The sequence below is a fragment of the Bipolaris sorokiniana genome (genome assembly GCF_000338995.1).
Source record: "Bipolaris sorokiniana ND90Pr unplaced genomic scaffold COCSAscaffold_2, whole genome shotgun sequence".
Classification (NCBI taxonomy): Eukaryota; Fungi; Ascomycota; class Dothideomycetes; order Pleosporales; family Pleosporaceae; genus Bipolaris; species Bipolaris sorokiniana.
In genome coordinates, this window is record NW_006911896.1 from 1,182,560 (window position 1) to 1,204,461 (window position 21,902).

The 21,902-nt window shown below is 50.4% G+C and overlaps 9 protein-coding genes across 9 annotated transcripts; 5 read left to right on the forward strand and 4 right to left on the reverse strand.

Annotated features, from left to right (window-relative positions):
• Positions 1-828: 828 nt before the first annotated feature.
• Positions 829-2,784, forward strand: COCSADRAFT_196253 (uncharacterized protein; the record flags this gene model as incomplete). Its single annotated transcript, XM_007697741.1, has 2 exons — positions 829-1,982; positions 2,022-2,784. 2 exons carry the CDS (start codon positions 829-831, stop codon positions 2,782-2,784), a joined length of 1,917 nt encoding a protein of 638 aa, XP_007695931.1.
• A 750-nt stretch (positions 2,785-3,534) lies between these two features.
• COCSADRAFT_33224 (uncharacterized protein) lies at positions 3,535-9,048 on the forward strand. Its single transcript, XM_007697295.1, has 4 exons — positions 3,535-4,675; positions 4,726-5,062; positions 5,132-8,579; positions 8,632-9,048. The coding sequence occupies exons 1-4, from the start codon at positions 3,771-3,773 to the stop codon at positions 8,799-8,801; spliced, it is 4,860 nt and encodes a 1,619-aa protein (XP_007695485.1). The 5' UTR covers positions 3,535-3,770; the 3' UTR covers positions 8,802-9,048.
• Positions 9,049-10,481: 1,433 nt separating this feature from the next.
• Positions 10,482-12,593, forward strand: COCSADRAFT_79334 (uncharacterized protein; the record flags this gene model as incomplete). Its single annotated transcript, XM_007697742.1, has 4 exons — positions 10,482-10,531; positions 10,618-10,693; positions 10,758-10,958; positions 11,235-12,593. 4 exons carry the CDS (start codon positions 10,482-10,484, stop codon positions 12,591-12,593), a joined length of 1,686 nt encoding a protein of 561 aa, XP_007695932.1.
• Positions 12,594-13,261: 668 nt separating this feature from the next.
• COCSADRAFT_80541 (uncharacterized protein) lies at positions 13,262-15,065 on the reverse strand (the record flags this gene model as incomplete). Its single annotated transcript, XM_007697743.1, has 4 exons — positions 13,262-13,966; positions 14,016-14,363; positions 14,417-14,796; positions 14,855-15,065. The coding sequence occupies 4 exons, from the start codon at positions 15,063-15,065 to the stop codon at positions 13,262-13,264; spliced, it is 1,644 nt and encodes a 547-aa protein (XP_007695933.1).
• Positions 15,066-15,973: 908 nt separating this feature from the next.
• COCSADRAFT_349727 (uncharacterized protein) lies at positions 15,974-17,286 on the forward strand (the record flags this gene model as incomplete). Its single annotated transcript, XM_007697744.1, has 4 exons — positions 15,974-16,323; positions 16,818-16,876; positions 16,977-17,082; positions 17,141-17,286. The coding sequence occupies exons 1-4, from the start codon at positions 16,029-16,031 to the stop codon at positions 17,284-17,286; spliced, it is 606 nt and encodes a 201-aa protein (XP_007695934.1). The 5' UTR covers positions 15,974-16,028.
• A 46-nt stretch (positions 17,287-17,332) lies between these two features.
• COCSADRAFT_196257 (uncharacterized protein) lies at positions 17,333-18,512 on the reverse strand. The gene is made up of 2 exons (XM_007697745.1): positions 18,360-18,512; positions 17,333-18,307 (listed from the first exon to the last, which is right to left on the reverse strand). The coding sequence occupies exons 1-2, from the start codon at positions 18,493-18,495 to the stop codon at positions 17,670-17,672; spliced, it is 774 nt and encodes a 257-aa protein (XP_007695935.1). The 5' UTR covers positions 18,496-18,512; the 3' UTR covers positions 17,333-17,669.
• Positions 18,513-19,299: 787 nt separating this feature from the next.
• On the forward strand, positions 19,300-19,956 carry COCSADRAFT_80467 (uncharacterized protein; the record flags this gene model as incomplete). The annotated part of the gene is made up of 2 exons (XM_007697746.1): positions 19,300-19,526; positions 19,581-19,956. 2 exons carry the CDS (start codon positions 19,300-19,302, stop codon positions 19,954-19,956), a joined length of 603 nt encoding a protein of 200 aa, XP_007695936.1.
• A 57-nt stretch (positions 19,957-20,013) lies between these two features.
• Positions 20,014-20,603, reverse strand: COCSADRAFT_81472 (uncharacterized protein; the record flags this gene model as incomplete). The annotated part of the gene is made up of 2 exons (XM_007697747.1): positions 20,014-20,103; positions 20,160-20,603. 2 exons carry the CDS (start codon positions 20,601-20,603, stop codon positions 20,014-20,016), a joined length of 534 nt encoding a protein of 177 aa, XP_007695937.1.
• Positions 20,604-21,007: 404 nt separating this feature from the next.
• COCSADRAFT_33230 (uncharacterized protein) lies at positions 21,008-21,778 on the reverse strand. The gene has a single exon (XM_007697296.1). It carries the CDS (start codon positions 21,764-21,766, stop codon positions 21,212-21,214), a length of 555 nt encoding a protein of 184 aa, XP_007695486.1. The 5' UTR covers positions 21,767-21,778; the 3' UTR covers positions 21,008-21,211.
• Positions 21,779-21,902: the final 124 nt, after the last annotated feature.

Here is a 21,902-nt window from a genome sequence, read left to right on the forward strand (position 1 = left end):
TTTATTAAAAAGAGCTTCTCGGCTACTATCATCTTGTAATAGCCCATCTTCCTTGTTGTGCAGCGCTCCTCTCCCCATCTTCGGACCGCCATACCTCCCGATACGAAGAACACGATGTGCTGACATTCCTTTTGCCGGACTACAATACCAAAAATGATTGGATCATTACGACATGTGCAAGAAGAACATTAATGATCAGGGAATTCATGCCATACTATTGTTTACTGTTCCAGTCATGGAACTAATAGGTGCAACGTAACTCAATTGCACTTTAGACGTGATTTATATATAGCCTGGACAGTGTGTAGTTAGGCCTCCCCTAGTTATGTGCAACTGACAAATTGGAAACTCAAAACAACACATTTCCTCAGTTCTCCAAAGCCAAAGAAAGTACAAAGCGATCTGCTGTGTGTGCCGGCAAAAGTTTTAGTGCCTAGTTCTTGAGGAAGGTCAGCGGCAAAGTAACGCTAAAACACAACAAAGTGGTTAAACTAGGACTCTTCATACGTTTCATACGTAGTTGTAGACGGGAAAATACTTCTTGAAAGACGCATTTGGAGTGGATGGAACAGTGTTGAAGTAAGCCGCAAGATGAAGTTCTGATTGCACCCTACTCAGTACCTTCAGTGGGTGCCTAGAATTCTTATGGAACTTCAACATGTCGGTAAACCCGTTAGAATTCCGATGTAAGACTGTATCATTAAAGGGTCAAAGGATGAAACATGTTTTGTCATCAATCTCGTAAGCGAGTGTCGATTATCCTCGTTCAAAAGTGCCAAGGACGGCAATGGTTGCAGTCGTATAGCGCACACACTTCACTCTCTACGCATGTATTCACCACTCAACGTCTCCCGCAAAGAGATACGCTTACTGCATATCCACCCTGCTGCTTGGAATGATGGCATAGAATGTTATATGGAAATCGTATCTTTGAAAGATTACCCCAAGTTTCAAGCCATCTCATACGTATGGGGCGACACGACAAATAAGCTATCCATCACGGTCAACGGACAAGAGCTGGCGGTAACTCAGAACGTAGTCACTGGCCTTCAAAGACTCCGCGCTACAGGAGAGACTCTGGCCCTCTGGCTTGATGCAGTGTGCGTCAATCAATCGGATATTCACGAGCGATCCGAGCAAGTGCAGTGCATGAGGGAGATATACAGTTCCGCCAACGAAGTTTTCATCTGGCTAGGTTACGGTCGCGACTCGCGTTCTCCCTCGGAGCAGCCAGAAATTGTCCGATGGACTGGCGATGACAGAGATTTGGAAATTGTCGACTCGTATTTCAAGCAAGGGGTATTGCAAAATGGCTCAAATGAAAAGGACAAAGAAACCGAAGACGTCGTCGGCCTCTTCGTCTACATGAAACTTCGAGCTATGGACAAACATGTTCATGAAATACCTTTTTTTGATGTTCAAGGAGGTAAACTACAAACGGGAAAGACATGGTTGGCCATCATCCAGGCTATGCATACGCTGAGTAGCCATCCTTGGTGGACGCGGATTTGGGTCGTCCAAGAAACGATACTCACTCGGAAAGCAACCGTCTTATACGGTAACATTACTGTACCTTGGACTCTGGTTGCGGAATCTACCCGCGCTGCCGCACGCCACATTCATTGCTGCGGCGATCTGCACCAGGCACGGGGGGGTCGCGAACTGCGCGCCATTGTCGAATTAAGAAAGGCCAGGTACGACGATCTGGAGTGGCTGAGGGCTGCAAGAGCACAAAACAAAAAATTAAGCCTATACCAGGTCATGAGTCGAACACACTCACGCAATGCAACAGATGTCCGGGACGAAGTGTTTGGGGTACTAGGATTGGTCACTGACTGGTTTGGTGAACCGCCTTTGATTTCCGACTACGACTTGTCCCCCAGCGAAGTCTCTATGCGCGTAGTTACCAAGCACGTCCAGAGCACTCTTTCCTTGCATATATTGATGGGTACAACCCGAACTGGTATACCTGGTGTGCCATCGTGAGTCACACAAAGGGGTCGTACCTCGCAGAGTTCTAGCTCAGCAACTGGCTATAGAATTAACCGCGCAGTGCTATTTTCTGCAGCGGGCGGTCACCCAGCCAGTGTTAGACGAGAGGCCAATGTCTTGATTACAGACGCCTTCGAACCATCTCTCACCCTTTCGCAAGTGGGCTCAACCTTTCCAGGAAATCATGATTGGCGCGAACTAATCGACTGCATTACATCGTGGCGCCATATGGTGCGACTGGAAACTCCAATGGATCACACTCTTGTCTCAAAGAACCCGCAAAATAAGGCATTCTGGCGTACAATTACTAATGACTCGTGGCAACCACAACGCATGAATTCAGTCGACATACTTTCCGCCCAACTTGACTTCAGTGGTGAGGTATTCACTGCATACCGACGATTTGGCGACACCGATGTCAGCCGTATAGCAGAGAGCTTCTGGGACTGGGCTCAATCCAAGACGAAAGGCGACTTGAAGAAAAGCGAAGAGCATACTAGCAGTATGAATGAGATCAAAGCGTTTTACCGCTCTCCATTGGGCGCAACACTTGACCGGCGATTTTTCCTCGCCAGCAATGGCTGCATGGGAATGGGTCCGCCTGAGATGCAACCCGGCGACAGCATTGTTCTTTTTATGGGAAGCACAGTACCATTTTGTATCCGGGCTATGCAAGATGCGCCTGATGGTCATTACAGAATCGTCGGTGACGCATATGTGCATGGCTTGATGGACGGGGAAGGTGTTCCGAACGACTGTGAAGTGAAAATTGTCTCAATACATATCCATTGAGTGGGCCTGCTACTTGTTAATTACTCGAATATACTCTGTTTCATACAGAGACGATACGCACTCTTCAACTCAAAAGGGTGCGAAGGTCCTCAAGGACAAAATGCGATGTCCCGCTATGTGTCGTCCAGACCGAGTACATGGATTTTCGAGACCAAACACTAAAAGTTCCATAATACATCAATATTATTGAGACACAGCGTGAAGACTGAGTAAGGTATTTCTAGACTGATCTAGGGCCTAAGCAGGTGCGAGGCCAAGATGTCAAGCACTTCTTAGCGTTGCCTTGCTAAACTATGACGCAATTGGAAAGTTCCCACCTCACGTCACTCAAGGAATCCATTCTATTTTTTTCCATCCCCGCCTATGTCCATCTACATACCAAACATTGAAAATGCTATTATCGGGTCTTCGTAAAAAAGAAAAGTATAGACACACGGTACAAGTTCTACCAAACATGGTGAAGAGGGAAAGCATGTAGGCGTCAATCAATCCCTGCAAACGCGTTCAAATGCAAATCCGCGCCCCGCGGACACCTAGCGTTTTTCACAAGCGGCGAGAAGATCGATCTCCCTTCAGCCTAGTAATTTCGATCATCTTTCGATCCCGTAGTTTCGGCAACTGGCAAGCGCCGACGCGAATGCGACGTTGAAGCGCTTCTACCACTCCACACGTTAACATGACATCACCACTTTCGCTCTCGACTATTGCGCGACCGACGCGTCGCCAAAATACGAGTGCCAACACGGGCTTGGACAATCAACTTGGCGCTGTAATTGATTGTTTTGTCTGTGTTGTTCTTATACCTTCTCTTTGGACTCCCCCCTGAAATCGGTCAAACTTTTGCGGATTGCTTTACGAATTCTATGTTCAGCCATCAGGGTTGGCATTTGACACTTGACCATTGTGTAGTGGGGATCCATTCCTGCGGTACTTACGCTACGAGCGTTTAATTCATTGGCCGTTCCTAGGCTACGAGAATCGTCGTGATGGCTTCAAACGATGGCCTCCCAACTCCATCACATATCCCTGGCGGTTGGATAGAGACACCCGCAGGTACTATTCGACATGAATCATACATGGGGTCACGACAACAAAACGAGGGCAATTCAGCCACGCCAGGCGCCATGGACACAAGGAATACCGAGAGTACCTTCATTTCCAACGCCTTACACACTAGCAGCCAAAGCTTCTATGGAAAGGACAACCCGGGACCATCATTGGAATCGAGCGACTCAACTGCAGTGCCATCGCCTGGTCCGACATCGCAGAATGCAGCCCACGCCCATGCCGGTCAAGGGCTCAATGAAAACACAGATTCGCAGCATCCCAGTTCAACCAATGGCTACCTCCAGACAGCGGCTTCAGGAGCGCCCATGGAACAACGAGTTGTACTTGAAGACGACTCATCCGACTCCGAACACGAAGGCTCATCTGAAAAGCGTACACATGAAGACAAGCGGCCTGGCCTACAATCGAGAAACTCGAAACCAATGACCGAAGAGGACCTCTTCCGCGTATTATCTCGACGAAAGACAGGCCAGAGCAATGGGCTCAGCAAAACTAATACCGGTGCGACCGGCCATAGCGCAGAAGAAGAAGACGAAATCAACAAATTAATGTCAAAAATGTTTGGGCGTACAAGGCAAGAAGCGTCGGAAGAGGAGAAGACCAGACACCAGGGCGTAATTTTCAAGCACTTGACAGTAAAGGGTATGGGCATCGGTGCTGCACTCCAACCAAGCGTCGGCTCCCTCTTCCTCGACCCCGTCCGCTTCGTCAAGAACCTCTTTACCAAAGGCCCACGGAAAGCTGCAGGAAAGCCACCAGTGCGAACACTCCTCGACGACTTTTCCGGCTGCATACGGCCTGGAGAGATGATACTCGTCCTCGGGTACGTTTCTCCCTACTCTCATAACACCAAACATAGGCTAATGGATACAGACGCCCCGGTGCCGGTTGCTCAACCTTCCTCAAGATAATCGGCAACCAACGCTACGGCTTCGAAGACATCACGGGAGATGTAACATACGGAGGCACAGATGCAGATGAGATGAGCAAGAAGTATCGCAGCGAGGTGCTGTATAACCCGGAAGACGATCTTCACTATGCGACGCTGAAAGTTAAAGATACGCTAAAGTTTGCGTTGAAGACTCGGACTCCGGGAAAGGAGTCAAGGAAAGAGGGGGAGACGAGGAAGGATTATGTGAACGAGTTTTTGAGGGTGGTGACGAAACTGTTTTGGATTGAGCATACGCTTGGGACGAAGGTGGGGAATGAGGTACGTGTTCCTTTTACCATGAAGGCTTGGGAAACTTTTGACTGACTTGATATGTTTCTTTCGAACTAGCTCATCCGTGGTGTATCCGGCGGCGAGAAAAAACGCGTTTCCATCGCCGAAGCCATGGTTACAAAAGCCTCAGTCCAATGCTGGGACAACAGCACCCGCGGCCTCGACGCAAGCACCGCCCTCGAATACGTCCAGAGTCTCCGGTCACTTACCAACATGGCTCAAGTCTCCACCGCCGTCGCCCTCTATCAGGCGGGCGAGTCCCTCTACCAACTCTTCGACAAAGTAATCCTCATCCACGAAGGAAGATGCTGCTACTTTGGCCCCACCGAAAAAGCAGAGTCGTACTTCAAAAACCTCGGGTTCGAAAAGCCGGAACGATGGACTACTAGCGATTTCCTGACCTCCGTCACTGATGACCACGAGCGCCAGATTAAAGAAGGCTGGGAAGACCGCATCCCGCGTACGGGAGCCGCCTTTGGCGAAGCCTTCGCCGCCAGCGAGCAAGCCGCCGACAATCTCGCTGAGATCCAGGAGTTCGCAAGAGAAACGCAGCGTCAAGCTGAAGAAAGGCGCAACGCCCAGACCAAAGCGACCAAGAAGAAGAACTTTACGATTTCCTTCCCTGCACAGGTGATGGCGTGTACAAAGCGCCAGTTTCTCGTCATGATCGGTGATCCACAGTCTCTCGTAGGCAAATGGGGCGGAATCCTGTTCCAAGCGCTAATTGTCGGGTCGCTGTTTTACAACCTGCCCAACACAGCCCAAGGAGTTTTTCCGCGCGGTGGTGTCATTTTCTTCATGCTACTCTTCAATGCGCTGCTCGCCTTGGCGGAACTCACAGCGGCGTTTGAATCACGCCCGATTCTGCTGAAGCACAAGAGTTTCTCGTTTTACAGACCCGCGGCGTATGCGATTGCGCAGACAGTCATCGATGTACCGCTTGTGCTGATCCAAGTGGTGATTTTCGATATCGTGGTGTATTTCATGGCGAATCTTTCACGGACAGCGTCGCAGTTCTTCATTTCGCTACTTTTCCTGTGGATCATTACGATGACAATGTATGCGTTTTTCAGGGCTATTGGCGCGTTGGTGGGGTCCTTGGATGTCGCGACTCGCATCACTGGTGTTGCGATCCAGGCACTTGTGGTGTATACGGGATATCTGATACCGCCTGCGAAGATGCATCCGTGGTTCTCGTGGCTGCGCTGGATAAATCCTATTCAGTATGGGTTTGAAGGGTTGCTGGCGAACGAGTTTTACAACTTGGATATTCAATGCGTTCCGCCGTTTATCGCGCCGCAGGTTCCGGGTGCGGAAGAGCAGTATCAGGCCTGCGCTATCCAGGGTAACAGGCCCGGGTCGCTCACCGTGGCTGGCTCGGATTACATTGAGGCGGCGTTTGGGTACTCGCGGTCTCATCTGTGGCGCAACTTTGGATTCATCTGCGCGTTCTTCATTTTCTTTGTGGCACTCACTGCTTTGGGCATGGAGATGCAGAAGCCCAACAAAGGAGGTGGTGCAGTCACCATTTACAAGCGTGGTCAGGTTCCAAAGACGATTGAGAAAGAAATGGAGACTAAGACATTGCCCAAGGATGAAGAAGCTGGAAAGGGCGAGCCGGTCACGGAAAAACACTCTGCGGACGGCAATGACGAATCCGATGCAACTGCTAGAGGCGTCGCAAAGAACGAGACTATTTTCACATTCCAGGACATCACCTACACGATTCCGTACGAGAAGGGTGAGCGGACGTTGCTAAAGGGAGTCCAAGGCTATGTCAAGCCCGGCAAGCTTACCGCGCTGATGGGAGCGTCTGGCGCGGGAAAGACGACCTTGTTGAACACGCTTGCCCAACGGATCAACTTTGGCGTTGTAGGCGGAGATTTCCTTGTGGACGGTAAACCGCTTCCTGCCTCTTTCCAGCGTTCGACTGGCTTTGCAGAGCAGATGGATGTGCACGAATCGACGGCGACAGTACGCGAGGCACTGCGCTTCTCTGCCAAACTGCGGCAACCGAAGGAGGTGCCGATTGAGGAGAAATATGAGTATGTTGAGAAGATTATTGATCTACTCGAGATGCGCGACATTGCTGGTGCGGCTATTGGTGTTACTGGATCGGGGCTGAATCAAGAGCAGAGGAAACGGTTGACGATTGGTGTGGAACTTGCGAGCAAGCCTGAGCTGCTCATGTTTCTCGATGAACCCACGTCTGGCCTTGACTCTGGTGCTGCATTCAACATTGTCCGGTTCTTGCGTAAGCTTGCTGATGCAGGACAAGCTATTTTATGCACAATCCATCAGCCGAGCGCTGTGCTGTTTGAGCACTTTGATCAGCTTCTACTTCTCAAGTCAGGCGGTCGCACAGTTTACTTTGGTGAGCTGGGTCACGACTCGCAGAACCTCATCAAGTACCTTGAAAGCAATGGCGCGGACAAGTGTCCACCTCATACAAACCCAGCTGAATACATGCTGGAAGCCATTGGCGCAGGAAACCCCGACTACAAAGGCCAAGACTGGGGCGATGTGTGGGAGCGGTCACGCGAGAACGAAAGTCTGACAAAGGAAATCCAAGACATCACTGCGAACCGGCGGAATGCATCGAAGAACGAAGAAGCGCGCGACGACCGGGAATACGCAATGCCATATACGCAGCAATGGCTTACCGTTGTCAAGCGCAACTTTGTGGCCATCTGGCGAGATCCGCCCTACGTGCAAGGAATGGTGATGCTACACATCATCACCGGTCTCTTCAACGGCTTCACATTTTGGAACCTCGGCCAAAGCCAAATCGACATGCAGTCGCGGCTATTTTCGGTGTTCATGACGCTGACGATTGCGCCGCCGCTGATTCAGCAGTTGCAGCCTCGGTTCATCAATATTCGGGGCATCTACAATGCGCGAGAGGGCAGTGCTAAGATTTACTCTTGGACGGCCATGGTGTGGGGTACGATACTGAGCGAGTTGCCGTATCGTATTGTTTCTGGAACGATTTACTGGTGCTGTTGGTACTTTCCGCCTGGGTTCCCGCGAGATACGTACACGGCTGCGAGTGTGTGGCTGTTTGTGATGCTGTTTGAGGTATTTTACCTTGGATTCGGACAAGCGATTGCGTCGTTTTCGCCAAACGAGTTGCTGGCATCGCTGCTAGTGCCGCTGTTCTTCACCTTTATTGTCTCTTTCTGCGGTGTTGTTGTTCCGTATGCGGGACTGCCGTCGTTCTGGCAGAGCTGGATGTACTGGCTGACGCCGTTCAAGTACCTCTTGGAGGGTTTCCTGGCACTGTTGGTACAAGGCCAAGAGATCCGTTGCGCCACCAACGAGCTTGCTATTTTCCCACCACCGCCTGGGCAGGATTGTCAGAGCTATGCTGGGCAATTTGCGCAGCAATCGGGCGGTTACGTTGAGACGCAGGCTAATGGTGATTGTGGCTTCTGTCAGTATGCAACGGGAGAGGCGTTTGCTGCGTCATTTAATGTTTTCCCACGGTATATTTGGCGAGACTTTGGTAAGTGACAATTGGGTTTTCCTGATTGAGATGCATGCTAACATGGGCACAGGCATTATGTGGGCATACATCTTCTTCAACTTTGCAGTCGTGTTTGTGTGTACATGGCTGTATCTTGGGGGTCTGCGGCAGATAAAGGACAAGTTTAGCGCATCTGCACGCAAGCAGAAGAAGGAATCACGGCGGGAGAAGGCGAGGACGGAAAAGGGAGAGGTCGCATGAGGGTGAAAGGGTAGCAGCGGCGTATGGCTGAGTGTCGTGTGTCGTGTGTGTGGTTGTTGTTTGAGTGGGACCTCGGGAAAAGTCGTAGCGCACCCGCGGCCGGAACGTGCAAGGCTGGGCCTGCTAGGCGTTGCTGGGTATGCATTTTCCCCGCAAAACACTTTGTGGGCTTCTAGAGCAGGCCACGGCTCAGTGCACTCCATCACGCGCCGTACCTGTTAGTCATGAATAGCATTCCAATACTGCAAAATCCATGATCCCTACTGCGCACGTCATGCACGCTGGCCGCTGTCAGTTGTCTGCCAGCTGGCCACGGGTTGCCGAGGGCTATTTTCGCATCCAAGGTTTTAAAAAAAAGTAAAATGAGATTGCGGGATTATCAGCAGCCTGTGAAGGCCTACGCGGCACTTGACACGAGGAGCAGAAAAGTCAGAATCAGCCCGGGTAGCAGCGCGTATTGTGCATGTGGAACGTGGATGGGCCTGTCCAAATGCCTCAGCTTTTCCGAGGGCGACCAGCCCCCATCCGTCCGAGAGCGGTGATTTGTGCAACGGGCAATGGACGCTGGCAGCCCAAACGGCCTTTCCATCATCGTGCAGGGGTTGGTGCGTCGCCCGCAAACAGCACACGAGCTGATATCGGAACAGACATGAGACGAGGGTTTTGGTTTGGGCCCTCTTGCACCGCCTCGCATGTGCAACCATGTAAGTGGTACGTCCAGGCACGTACGTACACCGCCACTACTACCGACCGCGGTGCCATGTGCTGTTTTACTATACGCTACTATACCATACCTGCTATATTCACCTACTACTAGTACTACTACTACTACTATTATTATTATTATGTACTTGTGATGCATCCATCCATCACTAGCAATGCCGCTGGCTAGCACTGGCACGAGCACAACTGCCGGACAGCCTGCGACGGCTGTGAGCAGAGGCAGGTGTGGCTGTATCCATGGCGAACTGTGGTTCTCCCGATTTCAAGACGCCAAAATGTCCATTACATAATCATGACAAGAATGCGGGAGCCATGACGACAGGCTGTGCCGCCTTTCCGCTTTGGGGCGGGGGTGAATGTGGGGTAGTGCAACCCAGGCCAGCCAGACCAATACCAGCTGCTGCATTTGCCCTTTACGCCCGCCTGCTCGTCTGCCCGCCGTCACGAGGGCTGCTGGGAGGGCGACGGTGTCGTCTACCACGACCATGACACAACCGTGACCGCACTCGACTGTCTGTTCTATCCAGCTCGACCAGAGCAGTGCACACGAGCATCCCCATGCCGCTGATCAGCCCTGGCCGCTTCAGCCATACAGCTGGAGCCCATTATTACACTTGCCGAGTGTCTTTTCCGAGCATTTCCACCTCGCCAGCCCTGCTCCGCGTTATTTTCGTCCCTCGTGAGCCGACGGGCGCTGCCAGCATCCAAGCACCACCCCTCGTCCAATCACCGCCCGCTGCCCTAGCCCGTCCCCGGCCCTCCACTGCCACACTCAGCACCAGCAGCGTCGTCAGAACATCTTCGTCAACTATTAAAAGGACTCAATTCCCCCTTACTTCAACTGCAATCCAACCCACTTCGACACAAGACTTTGCCCGTCATCAGGTGTCCAAGCAACAGCTTTCCCATTTCCATTCCTCCCCCATCTCCCCAATTCTCCCCATCCTAAACTTCAACATGGTTTCCCAATCTGTAAACAAGACCAACCTCCACCCTTCTGGTGTTCTGTAAGTCTGGCCCTTGCTTTCACATGCTTGCACCATCAACTGGCTTTCGACCAAGAATCATCATGGCTGACTTTTTCTTTTCTTAGCCCCAGCAAGGGACACACCGAGATTGAAGAGTCGCTCCACGACAAGGCACACATTGACTATGATCGTGTAGCTATTGTAAGTTTTTCACTACCAAACATAATTCGCCCAACACTCCGATGCTAACCGCAATCCCATCTAGATTGCCAACCCTTCAGTCGCTGCTCTATACGAAGATGCCCTCGTATACGAGACCGGTTCCGCCATCACAGCATCAGGCGCTCTCTCGGCATACTCAGGAGCCAAGACTGGCCGCTCACCCTCGGATAAGCGCATCGTCGAGGAAGACTCGTCAAAACACGAAGTCTGGTGGGGTCCTGTCAACAAGCCAATGAAGACTGACGTAAGTCCTTTTCTCCGAACCCCATTTCTGGTCTTTGCCTCTGTCCAAAAATCGCGCGAATACGTAAAATTGCAAGCATTGGCTTGTGAAGATCAACGTCAAAACGTCATGCACGCTAGGCGCATATCCGAGGAACTTCGCATCCTTGCACGTGGCGCATGTCTGGGGTTCTCGGCTTGCCCCACATTCTCCCGATCGATTCACTCTCGTTTGGGAATACCATCACGTGCTCTTAATCATACCTGATCATGCATTGTATACTGACATGGCTACCAGGTCTGGCGCATCAACCGTGAGCGTGCCATCGACTACCTCAACACCCGCAAGCGTATCTACGTTGTCGACGGTTTCGCCGGCTGGGATGAGCGCTACAGGATACGCGTCCGCGTCGTCTGCGCTCGTGCCTACCATGCTCTCTTCATGCGCAACATGTTGATCCGCCCTTCGCGTGAAGAGCTTGAGCACTTCAAGCCCGACTACACCATCTACAATGCCGGTGCTTTCCCTGCCAACAGGTATACCAGCGGTATGACCTCGTCGACTTCGGTTGCCCTCAACTTTGCCGACAAGGAGATGGTTATCCTCGGTACCGAGTACGCTGGAGAGATGAAGAAGGGTATCTTCACTGTCCTCTACTACGAGATGCCCGTCAAGCACAACGTGCTTACTCTGCACTCCTCTGCCAACGAGGGTCAGGATGGCGACGTTACCGTTTTCTTCGGTCTGTCCGGAACTGGAAAGACCACCCTCTCTGCCGACCCCAAGCGTGCCTTGATCGGTGATGACGAGCACTGCTGGTCTGACACTGGTATCTTCAACATTGAGGGTGGTTGCTACGCCAAGTGCATTGGTCTCTCTGCCGAGAAGGAGCCCGATATTTTCGGTGCCATCCGCTTCGGCTCCATCCTCGAGAACGTTGTCTTCGACCCCGTCACCCGTGTTGTAGACTACGACGACGATACCCTGACCGAGAACACCCGCTGCGCCTACCCCATCGAGTACATCGAGAACACCAAGATCCCTTGCATCTCCAACCAGCACCCCAAGAACATTGTCCTACTTACCTGCGACGCCCGCGGTGTCCTTCCTCCCATCTCCAAGTTGAACCCCGAGCAAACAATGTACCACTTCATCTCCGGCTACACCTCCAAGATGGCCGGTACCGAGCAAGGTATCACCGAGCCCCAAGCCACCTTCTCCACCTGCTTCGCCCAACCCTTCCTCGCCCTACACCCCATGCGCTACGCCAAGATGCTCGCCGAGAAGATCCAACAACACAACGCAAACGCCTGGCTCCTCAACACCGGCTGGGTCGGTGCAGGTGCCACCACCGGCGGCAAGCGCTGCAGCCTCCGCTTCACCCGCGCCATCCTCGACGCCATCCACAACGGCGAGCTTGCCAACGCCGAATACGAAAACTACGAGGTTTTCAACCTCCAGGTCCCCAAGAAGTGCACCGGTGTTCCCGATGACCTGCTTAACCCCCGCAACAGCTGGAATGGCACTGCCAGCCTCCAGGACGAGGTTGAGAAGTTGGGCAGGTTGTTCATGGAGAACTTTAAGAAGTACGAGGATGAGGCTACCAAGGAGGTTATTGAGAGTGGTCCACATGTATGCTGCTGCCCCAAGCACTAAGCTGAGTTTGGACTTTTTGATTCTTTCTTCCTGATTTTCTTACGACTTTTTTTACAGATTGTCTAGCGAATCCCCCCCCCCCCACCTTTTATTTGTTTCTCTTTTTTCTTTTCCCTTTGGACGATAGATGTTCCCTTGTTTATGGTTTCATTTGGTTTGGATATGGATTTGGATTGAATGATGATGGAAGGGGAAAAAAATACCAGCATAGAAGTGCGATGTGTGCGAGAGAGATGAGAGGATGGATTTCGCTATGAGCCCTTTTTTTTCTCTTCTTAAAAGGTTAATCGTGTATATAGGGATAATGTGAGATGGAGAAATCTATCATAGTTACAGTTCATTGTTTATCTGACTTTGGATGATTTCTTGAGTGATGGTGTGAATACAGTGCTTGGAGGGGCTACAACTACTCTACTTGTCAACACTTGTGTTTCTCAGGCTTGATGCGAATAAAAGACAAATCCAACATGTCATCTTTTTCTATCTAGAAAAAAACAACAACTGCCTATTTTCTCCTGTCGCTCCTCAGTTTGCTCCGCTCATCCTCACTTACAGATTACATCTTCACTAGTATGTTTATTTCTAGCTCACTAATTTAGCTCCTCTACTTCCATACTGATCTACCCCCGTCTGTTCCCCGCTCATTTCAAAGCAAACCCACCCCTCAATCACAATGCATTCGGCTTTCTCCCATCTGGCGCCCCCTTGACCAATTTAAACCCACCAGGCTGCAAATACTGAAACACCTGCTTGGGATCATACGTTTGCGATATCCGTAGCAATCTCTCCTTGTTCTCCTTCCCATAACTTGCAATCGGATCTTGGAACTCTGACGCGTAGTTCAAGTACACAAAGTCGTTGTCTAGGTTTCTCTTTTGAGCTTCGGCTTTGATGAGCTTGATTGTACTGGCAATGACGGCATGGAATTTTGGTTCGTCTTCGGGTTTAACCCAGGCAGCGTTGAAGTTCAGGATGAAGTAGGGACCGTTCGAGGGATCGATGCCGAGGGCGTTTCCCCCGTTCTTTTGCATGGCTTTGATTGCGTTTTCGGTAATGGGCTGGATGGCCATGATAAGTAGAATTTTTTCGACGTCTGCGATGGCGGCTTCTTGGGTATAAAATGTTTCAATTATGAAATCGAGTAGTTGTCTGTCCATTTTCAGGCTGATTCCCCACCATGTTTGGTAGGCACCTGGTCCGGGAGCTCCTTCGTTGAGAAGATTAGCCATTCCTGACATTGGGCGAAGACCGGTGGTGTCCTGAATGGCGGTGAGGTCGTTCCAGCTAGAAAAGACTGAGGCGTTAGCAATCGGTTTGGCGTAGTGCAGGTTTGCGAAAGCGACTTTGCCAATGCCCGGGGCGCTGGCGAACGTCTGGTAACATTAGCACTACACCAAGTCAGTGATAAGCATGTAGACTTACAACAATCTGTGCGGCGTCTTCATCTTTGACTGATTCAGTCACGGTAAACTCGTGGATTGCATCGAGAACAGTGGGAAAAGAGTTTTCCAAGTAGACGCGCTGGCCTCCCCACATGTCGCTCAGCGGGAAAGCATCTAGTTTGAAATTTGTCACAATTCCAAAGTTGTTACCTCCGCCTCTTAACGCCCAATATAGATCAGGGTAGGACGACGCGCTGACATCAATGGGAATGCCCGAAGCAGTAACCAGCTCGAAACTCGCTACGTTGTCACACGCCCACCCACGCTTGCTGGCGAAATGGGAAATGCCACCTCCGAGAAGGAGACCAGGTACGCCGACTGGTGCCATCTTGACTAGCCGTTAGCAAGAAAACAATGCGGAAAATGGCTGCATGAACTTACCCGACCTCCTGCAACACTAAGCCCGTCTTTCTCAATCGCAGTATACACATCTATCCAGCGAAGCCCCGGCCCAATATCCACACTCTGCTTATCGGACGCTATTTCTACTTTCCTAAAATTTTCCATCGAAACTGTGATACCATTCTCAATACTAGAAGACCCAGCCCACGCTGCATGACCGCCGCCTTTTACCGCAAAGGGACATTGGTACAATCTTGAGACAAGAACTACAGTAGACACTTCTAGCGTTGACTTGGGCTTAAACACGCATGAGGGACGAAGTGCGCCTTGTTGAGCTGACCAGTATGAGCTTGTGAAGTTGTTGTACGCAGTTGCGTTTCCAGGTAGAACTTGTTCGGAGCTGAAAAGTATGGATAAGGCTGTACACTTGGGGTTTTGTTAGGACTCGATATAGTTCTTTCGAAATATGGAGATAACTTGCCGCATGTGAACATTGCGGGGCTAAAGATCGCGTAGTGAGTTTAGAATCAGACTCTGGGTCTGGGATTTTCGAAACATCGACACCGATTTTTTCGAGAGCTGCAGTGACGTTGAAATCTTGGGGTTCAAAGATGGCGTTGCTGTCTTGTGCGGTTGCCCTTGCCCTTGCGACAAGAGCTCCAAAGGAAAGGAGGCTCTTAACTCTCATGTTGGATGTGAGCTGGGGAAGAGCGCAATGAGATTAGCAAAATTTCTTGTCCATCTCAAAGGCAGGTGGAGAATTAAAGGACAAAGGTTTCGTGGCTGGGTGCTCCTAGCATAAAATGTTGACCTGCATGGCGACTGGGTTCCATATGCAGGTCCCTCAGAACAAATGAGATTCGATTGCATGTGCTAATGATTGGTGAATCGCCACTGCTGTATGAGGAAGGTGGATAGATGCTGCATGCGGGGTGGTTAAAGGATGGGTCTGGAAGTAGTCAAGTGGGCAATCCCAGTGCGTGCCGTTCCTGGCCTGGTTTAGCGGGGTTCAATGACGCCTCAGAGGGCTGAACACAACTGCTGGTTGTCATACAACGGTAGCTGACATGTTAAGCAAGGGATGGAACTAGGTCTATTGGTTAACAGAATACAGCTTACGGAATAGGAATATGAAAGGGATGAGAGTGATAAACGATATTAGCTGGTGGCAAAATCGCAGGTAGTAACGTGTAGGGAACAAGATTCGTTCATCTTCTGGGCATATCACCAGATCTCAAATACTGGTGACAATCCAGCTGTGTAACTAGGGAAATCTGGAAGGCAATCGTGATAGACCAGAAAATGCATTCGCAGCTGTCTCTAGAAGCCATTTGCTACAACATATTAATCCATTACACACAAACAACAACATGACGCGTGACTCAATCCTAGATCCCGGCGCGAGTCACAACTATACCGTACCACAAAGCAGCATTCATCGCCGTGTTAATCGCCTCTTCCAGCGCTCCCGCGGATATTAGTCCTGTGAAAGTTAGCGCTTAAACCACATTTCTAGCTCAACCTGATTCCAACAGGTTTCCCATACCACCATATCCCTAGACTCAATATACACAACCGCATTCTACACCGACCGAACCTTCCCTGCTATCCTACCAGTACTTTGCCTATCAAACAAGAGAAGCACATCGCCATGGCATCCAGCGAATTGCACGACGTTGTCTCGACCAAGGCAAAGCTGCCAGATACACTCAGTAGATGCTGCCTCGATGGCATTAACATTGCTATGCTCACCCTTACTTTCCTCGTCTTCGCTATCCGCTTCATTCTTCGAGTGATGGGGAAAAAAGCAGGAGAGGCACAGGATATCCTTAGTTACATCGCATACGTATGTTACGTGCTCATGGTAGTTATGTATCTGGAAAACGATCCTTTGTATCGTGCTGAGAGTGTTCTGAGAGGGGAAAGACCGGCATATCAGGGGCTTCGTGAGTATTTCGTTTTGTCTTTTTTAAGTCAATTGGATGGGGTGCAACCAACGCGTGGTTTGGCTGTAGTACATGACGCGGGGATGGTGCATAGGTGGATGACGGCTGGGCAGCTCTTGTTCTATGCGTGTCTCACTTTTGTGAAACTTTCACTATTAGCGTTTTACCGGCTTCTGGTGAGTAAGGCGGGTCCTAGGTATATCATCATCTGGTGGGCTGTTTTGGGATTTTACATCTTGTAAGTATAATGGCTGGATCGCTTTACTCGAAGTTTATTAATAATTACGCAGTCTTTTATCGGGAGCTCGTTGACTACAATCTTTTTGTGGGACGATCAAAGGGCAGAGTACAATCAGGGCATATGTGCTAAACCGCGCGAACAGAGACGCGCCCAGTTCAGCTTGTGGTTTGCGTATGCGGTAGATGTAGCTACCAATCTTGCAGGTACTGGCTTCTACTTTCTCTGGAATTCCTTACTGAACTGATGCTCAAAGTCATGTTTCTTCCATTCCGAATAACCTGGAACCTTCATTGCCCAGAATCCAGAAGACTGGTATTTTTATACTTTTTGACAGTGGCTGGATATGCATTGTAAGCAAGCAAAACCCGAATTTGTGAATCACAGTTCAACTGACTTTGTAATCCAATACCAGCTGTTCGCAACTCTCCGTGTTGTTCAAGTCAGTACAAATAACGGTATCCCAAAGATACCCGATCCGAAGTGGCTCCAAATGTGGACAACAATTGAGACGTCAATGGGTGAGCTCTAACCTCTACTTGGTTCAGTGGGATTGATGATTTAACAGAATACCCATAGCCGTGATGATTGGGTGTGGTCCCGCTTTCAATGCTCTTTGCCGCCAATCTCGTGCTCAGAACGCACGAAGATACCCAATTAGTTTGGAAGATATCAAGAAGCCTGATTTAACGACTAGGTCTAATGGAGAAACTAGTCAAATATGATTGTCCAGCACGGTTACTGTAGCTTTAGCTACATATTACCATTAGTCCTTAGACGGGTTTTCGTGCACGAAGAAATGCGATCTGATTAGTTGTAAGAATCTCTACTCTTGTCAACTGCAACCGTGCTAAGATATTAGGAATCTCCGTCTTCGGCTAGCGTCTAGTTAGGTCACGAATGCCGGAATCTTTACTAGATCACCTCTGTTATGGCTAATGAGGACTGCATGTGGAACATGTAGCGCTACAGGCGAACCAACTCCAGACTTCTCACATGATGTGCGATACCAGAATCATAAGAAACTCTTCGGCAAGGAGATTAATCAAGAACTAAAAGGAGATCCAGGGGCTTGACCACCGGGTTACTTCCTTGACCCAACCATGCTTCAAATCAAGGCGCCAGCATTCATCATAACCTCCTCTTTCCGGCGCCGAGCCTCGAGTTTCTTTTCTCTTTGTTCATAGTAAGCCTCTCTCGCCAGTCTATGTTCTTCTTTCTTAACCTCATACTCCGCCTTGCGTCGCTCATATTCCCGCTGTCGCTTCTTCTCAGTCTTGATATCGTGTTTTATCTTCTTATGCTCGGTCGAGGAAATGTGCCATGGCTTGGCCAGTACTTTTTGCTTGAAAGTGGCTGTCTCTGCCCAAGCGCGTGCTTCTTCATCCGTCGTTGTGACAAGGGAAACTCGTTTCAATTCCAGCTGCTTTGTGCCTCTAAACTCAGATATGGTGCATTTGGCTTTAAGGACGGATCCAATGTCCAGGGGTTGCTTGTCTACTGTAACCTCAAAGATGCCAAGCCGACTGATGACTTCAACATTTTCAATCTCTGTGGGCGAGGAAGTATCAACGGGGTTCTTCTCTGCTGGCAGCTCCCGCACAATCTTCAGCTCGATAATCGCTCCGCTTCCGTCATCGATGGTGAGGACCGTATACTTGAGGTTGATGTCATCGATGGCTACAACAACGCCGATTATGCGAACATATCGAATAGGGTGGTTATGATAGAAGTATATGCGCTGTCCTGCGGATGTCTCAGCAACAGTTGGGTATTATAAAATAGTGGCGGCTATCACCTTCGAAGTCCTTCTCAGACCGGAGAGCATGCACATCGGCAACAGTGAGCTTCACCCATGTATTGAAAGTCGGAGATGCACCAAAGCAATAAGCGGGATACAGTCGATAGGGGCGCGTCGGCCGGAGCGTTGACATGTCATATTGTGGTGACGATGCCCAAGGTGGGATGGAAGCGAGGTTCACGCGACGCGCAAAGAGGCACGCCCCGTTTACGCTATCACGTGATTCTCTCGAGTCCAGGGACTAGACTTGTTTAGTAACCCCACCTTACCGGATGATCCGCGCACTTGGGCTCACCATAGACATGCATGCGCCTCACTATGCCACACCATCCGACACTGCCGCTCCCAAGCCCGAGGCTTGCGCGCACTTGCAGGGAGCAATCCAGGCTTTTCGTATCGCAAAAAGTCAGCTTAGGGCCCTGGGTACCCTCTTCCTGCCACGCAACTTTCTCCTTGTAGATGTTGGGCGGCAAGCATGATTCAGGATCCACCCGACCACGACAGAACCAGCGCACCTCAACACCGCCGTTTCGTCGTCCACCGCAAAAAAAGCAATGAATTCGGCCCACAGAATATTGTGCTAGACCCGCGATGCAGTCAGGGCTGCCGATGATGCGCGTCCCCACCAAGCGCCGGCATGATGCTGTCTTCCGCGACCAGTTAGCTCCATATGCAGCAAGCTTCGGAGCTATCCCAGCTCTTTGTAGAGCTTCCAAGGTCATAGTCCGCCCAGTTCATAAGCAAGGTAGCAGCCCTGTGTTGCGCGCCCGACGACTGCTGGCTCCCAATCCTCTTCTCTCCTCGAGTCCCGGCTTTCTTCGAGTCGCAATACTAACCCTACCATTTTACAGCAAATCACATAGTCGCTTCATTGTTGTGAGGACTCGTTAATCCCGTCTCATCCGCTTGTCAGCCTCTGCCCTCACTAGTTAGCGCAATGCGATTCCTTACGCCATGGAGCCTGTTCTTGTCGTCGCTGACAGTTTGTACTGCGGAGCCGATCGCAAAGCCAGAGGCTATGCCGCAGCAGTACACAAATAATGCGCCTTTCTCTGGCGCGGTGTATATCGTGAATCCAGAGGGACAGCAAGTTGTCGCACAAGATCAGAATTGGTGTCCGTCGTCCGCCTCAGTAAGCTGTAGTAATGTCGACCATCCTAGTTGGTAAGTAGCAGAAGAAGCATGTGCAAAAGTGGTCCCTTTGCTGATCAGGACCAGGTGTTGCCCGTCAAATTACCAATGCGCCGTTCCCGCCAACTCCAACGGATTGATTGGCTGCTGTCCGAACGGAAACCAGTGTGGAGGAGTCGTCAACGTCGCGCAAGTCACTACTGTGACGGTATACCCTCAGCAACAAACAGTCTACGCTGTGCCACCTCAGACCACGGTGTACCACCAACCAGACCCTGCGCAAGGTGGCTTCTGCGCTACAATCACCATGAATGGGCCCGATCTACCAAGAGCTGAACAGGGATCATGTGGCACAATCTTGATCGTTGCGGGAGCCCCAAGCTTGAAGGTGCTGAGCGCGGGTGCGGGCATCGTTGCATTCTTTATGCATTTTGCGCTGGGGAGAATGTTTAACGGAGCATAATCAGATAGACAGTAACTGCGATTACGATTTTACGAATTACGAATACATGTACTTCGATCATAGGTTGCCCATCTTTGCATCTTCTTCATCATCCTTTGGTACCTTGATCATGAGAGGTACCGAAACAGCATTCAGATGCCGGAAAGCCTATCAAAAAGTGTCAGCAGTCTATTTCATGTTAATAATTTTTCAATCAAACTCACATTCGCAATGGCATTCTCAGGCAACTTCCCATTCCACTTATCCTCGAGCTTCTCAATCTTGCCCTCGCTATCCAAATGAATCACAACCTCACTCTGAATAATCTGCTCCTTGCCAATCCCCTTGACCACATATCTCGTCTTGAGATCCATCAAGATAGGGTTCCCCGCATCCTTGACCTGGTGCTCCAACCGCTCGATTTCCGAGAACGCGGCTTTAAGTCCGTACCACTGTGCGGCATACTTGCCGCGGCCCTGGGCGATGGTAAGAGGGTCCACAAAGGTGGCGTCGTCGCGCCACAGCGACAGTTTGCGTAACGAAGGGCGGCCGGCGAAGAGGTCTAGTACCGAGCGTACGACTGTTTGCTGCGAGTCACTGAGGGTGACGCCAGGTGCGGTTTGCACGTCCTTGGTCTCGATGTTGATGTTTGAAGCTGAAGTTGCCATGGTTGCTCTGCTGGGTCTGAGAATGCGAGTGCACGCGGGTGTTGTAAATGTCTTGAGTGTTTGAATAGGAGCTGGGCGGATGTAGCTTAGCATTGTGAGAAAGTAAGTGAGATTTGCTGGGGTAAGAGGTAAGAATTAAATAGTATATGTCCCGTATCCAAGAGACCTCTTTTTGGGATTGCCCCGACCACGTGCGTTTATGAAACGCGTCATATCGGAGCATTGAGCATGATGCGCTGCTTGTTAGGTGGGCGTTCTTTGGTTGCGCAATGCGTCTTCATCGGTGCTGGTGATGGGATGCATTACTGTGGAAATAGTCATGACGCCATCGGTCTTCCTAGGTGAGATTGATCCAGACGATCTCGAGAACGCGGGGGGTTTTGTGAGCGGGAACCTACTCCCGATGCGGGATTATACATTTGCATTATACTGCTATTGGGATTTTGGGAACTGCAACCTGCGCCCTAATATCTTCTGAATGTTGGAGCAGCTATGATTGTATCGATCGATTCCCTTCGGCGCTTTCCCGTTGAAATTTGCTCATATCATGTGAAGATCCGATTTCATGCATTACACGCGTAGATTTGAACATTCTCATATACAATCATTCACTGCACATGGCCTGCGGTAGCGACTTCCAATATCCGATCCTCCAGGCCAGGTACATGAATACATTCGATACCATTTTCCTCCAATTTCTTCCTTCCCTGGTTCTCGCCAACGAACTTTTCTGGCTCCTTGACGCCTAGGTAGACTCTCTTAATTTTTTGCTCCCCATTTGCCCCCTTGGTTCTGATGATCCGGTCTGCGCATGGCAGGTTGCCGCTTAGTCGAAGATTGCAAGGCTCCATAGTAGTATAGATGGAGGTGTTTGGAGGAAGGGTTTCGCCAACCCGTTCTTCTGGCAAATTGTGTGCTTTGGCAAACTTTAAAAGACAGCATTGCTCTGCATGCGTATTACCCTCGCATTCTAGAGTGTAGCCTCTTGATAGGATTGTGCCAGTATCTGCATCGACCAATAAGGCACCCACTCGAAAGTTTGAAGGCTTTGGTGGTGATTCCTGCGCTTGATCAAGGGCAAGGCGCATGTACTGGAGATGATCATTGGGATCTGGGCCCGGCAAAGGAGGCGTTGGGCCATCCCAGTCGAGTAATGTTGACATTTCTGGTAAGGGAAGGTGGGTGAAATAATGCGTGTTCTGGTCGACAGGCGATAGTAGAGATGACAGTGAGGCTAGTTAGCTCCGCTAAGTCCGGGCTCACTGTCGCGTCGCGTCCCTCGATTTATCAACCTACCAC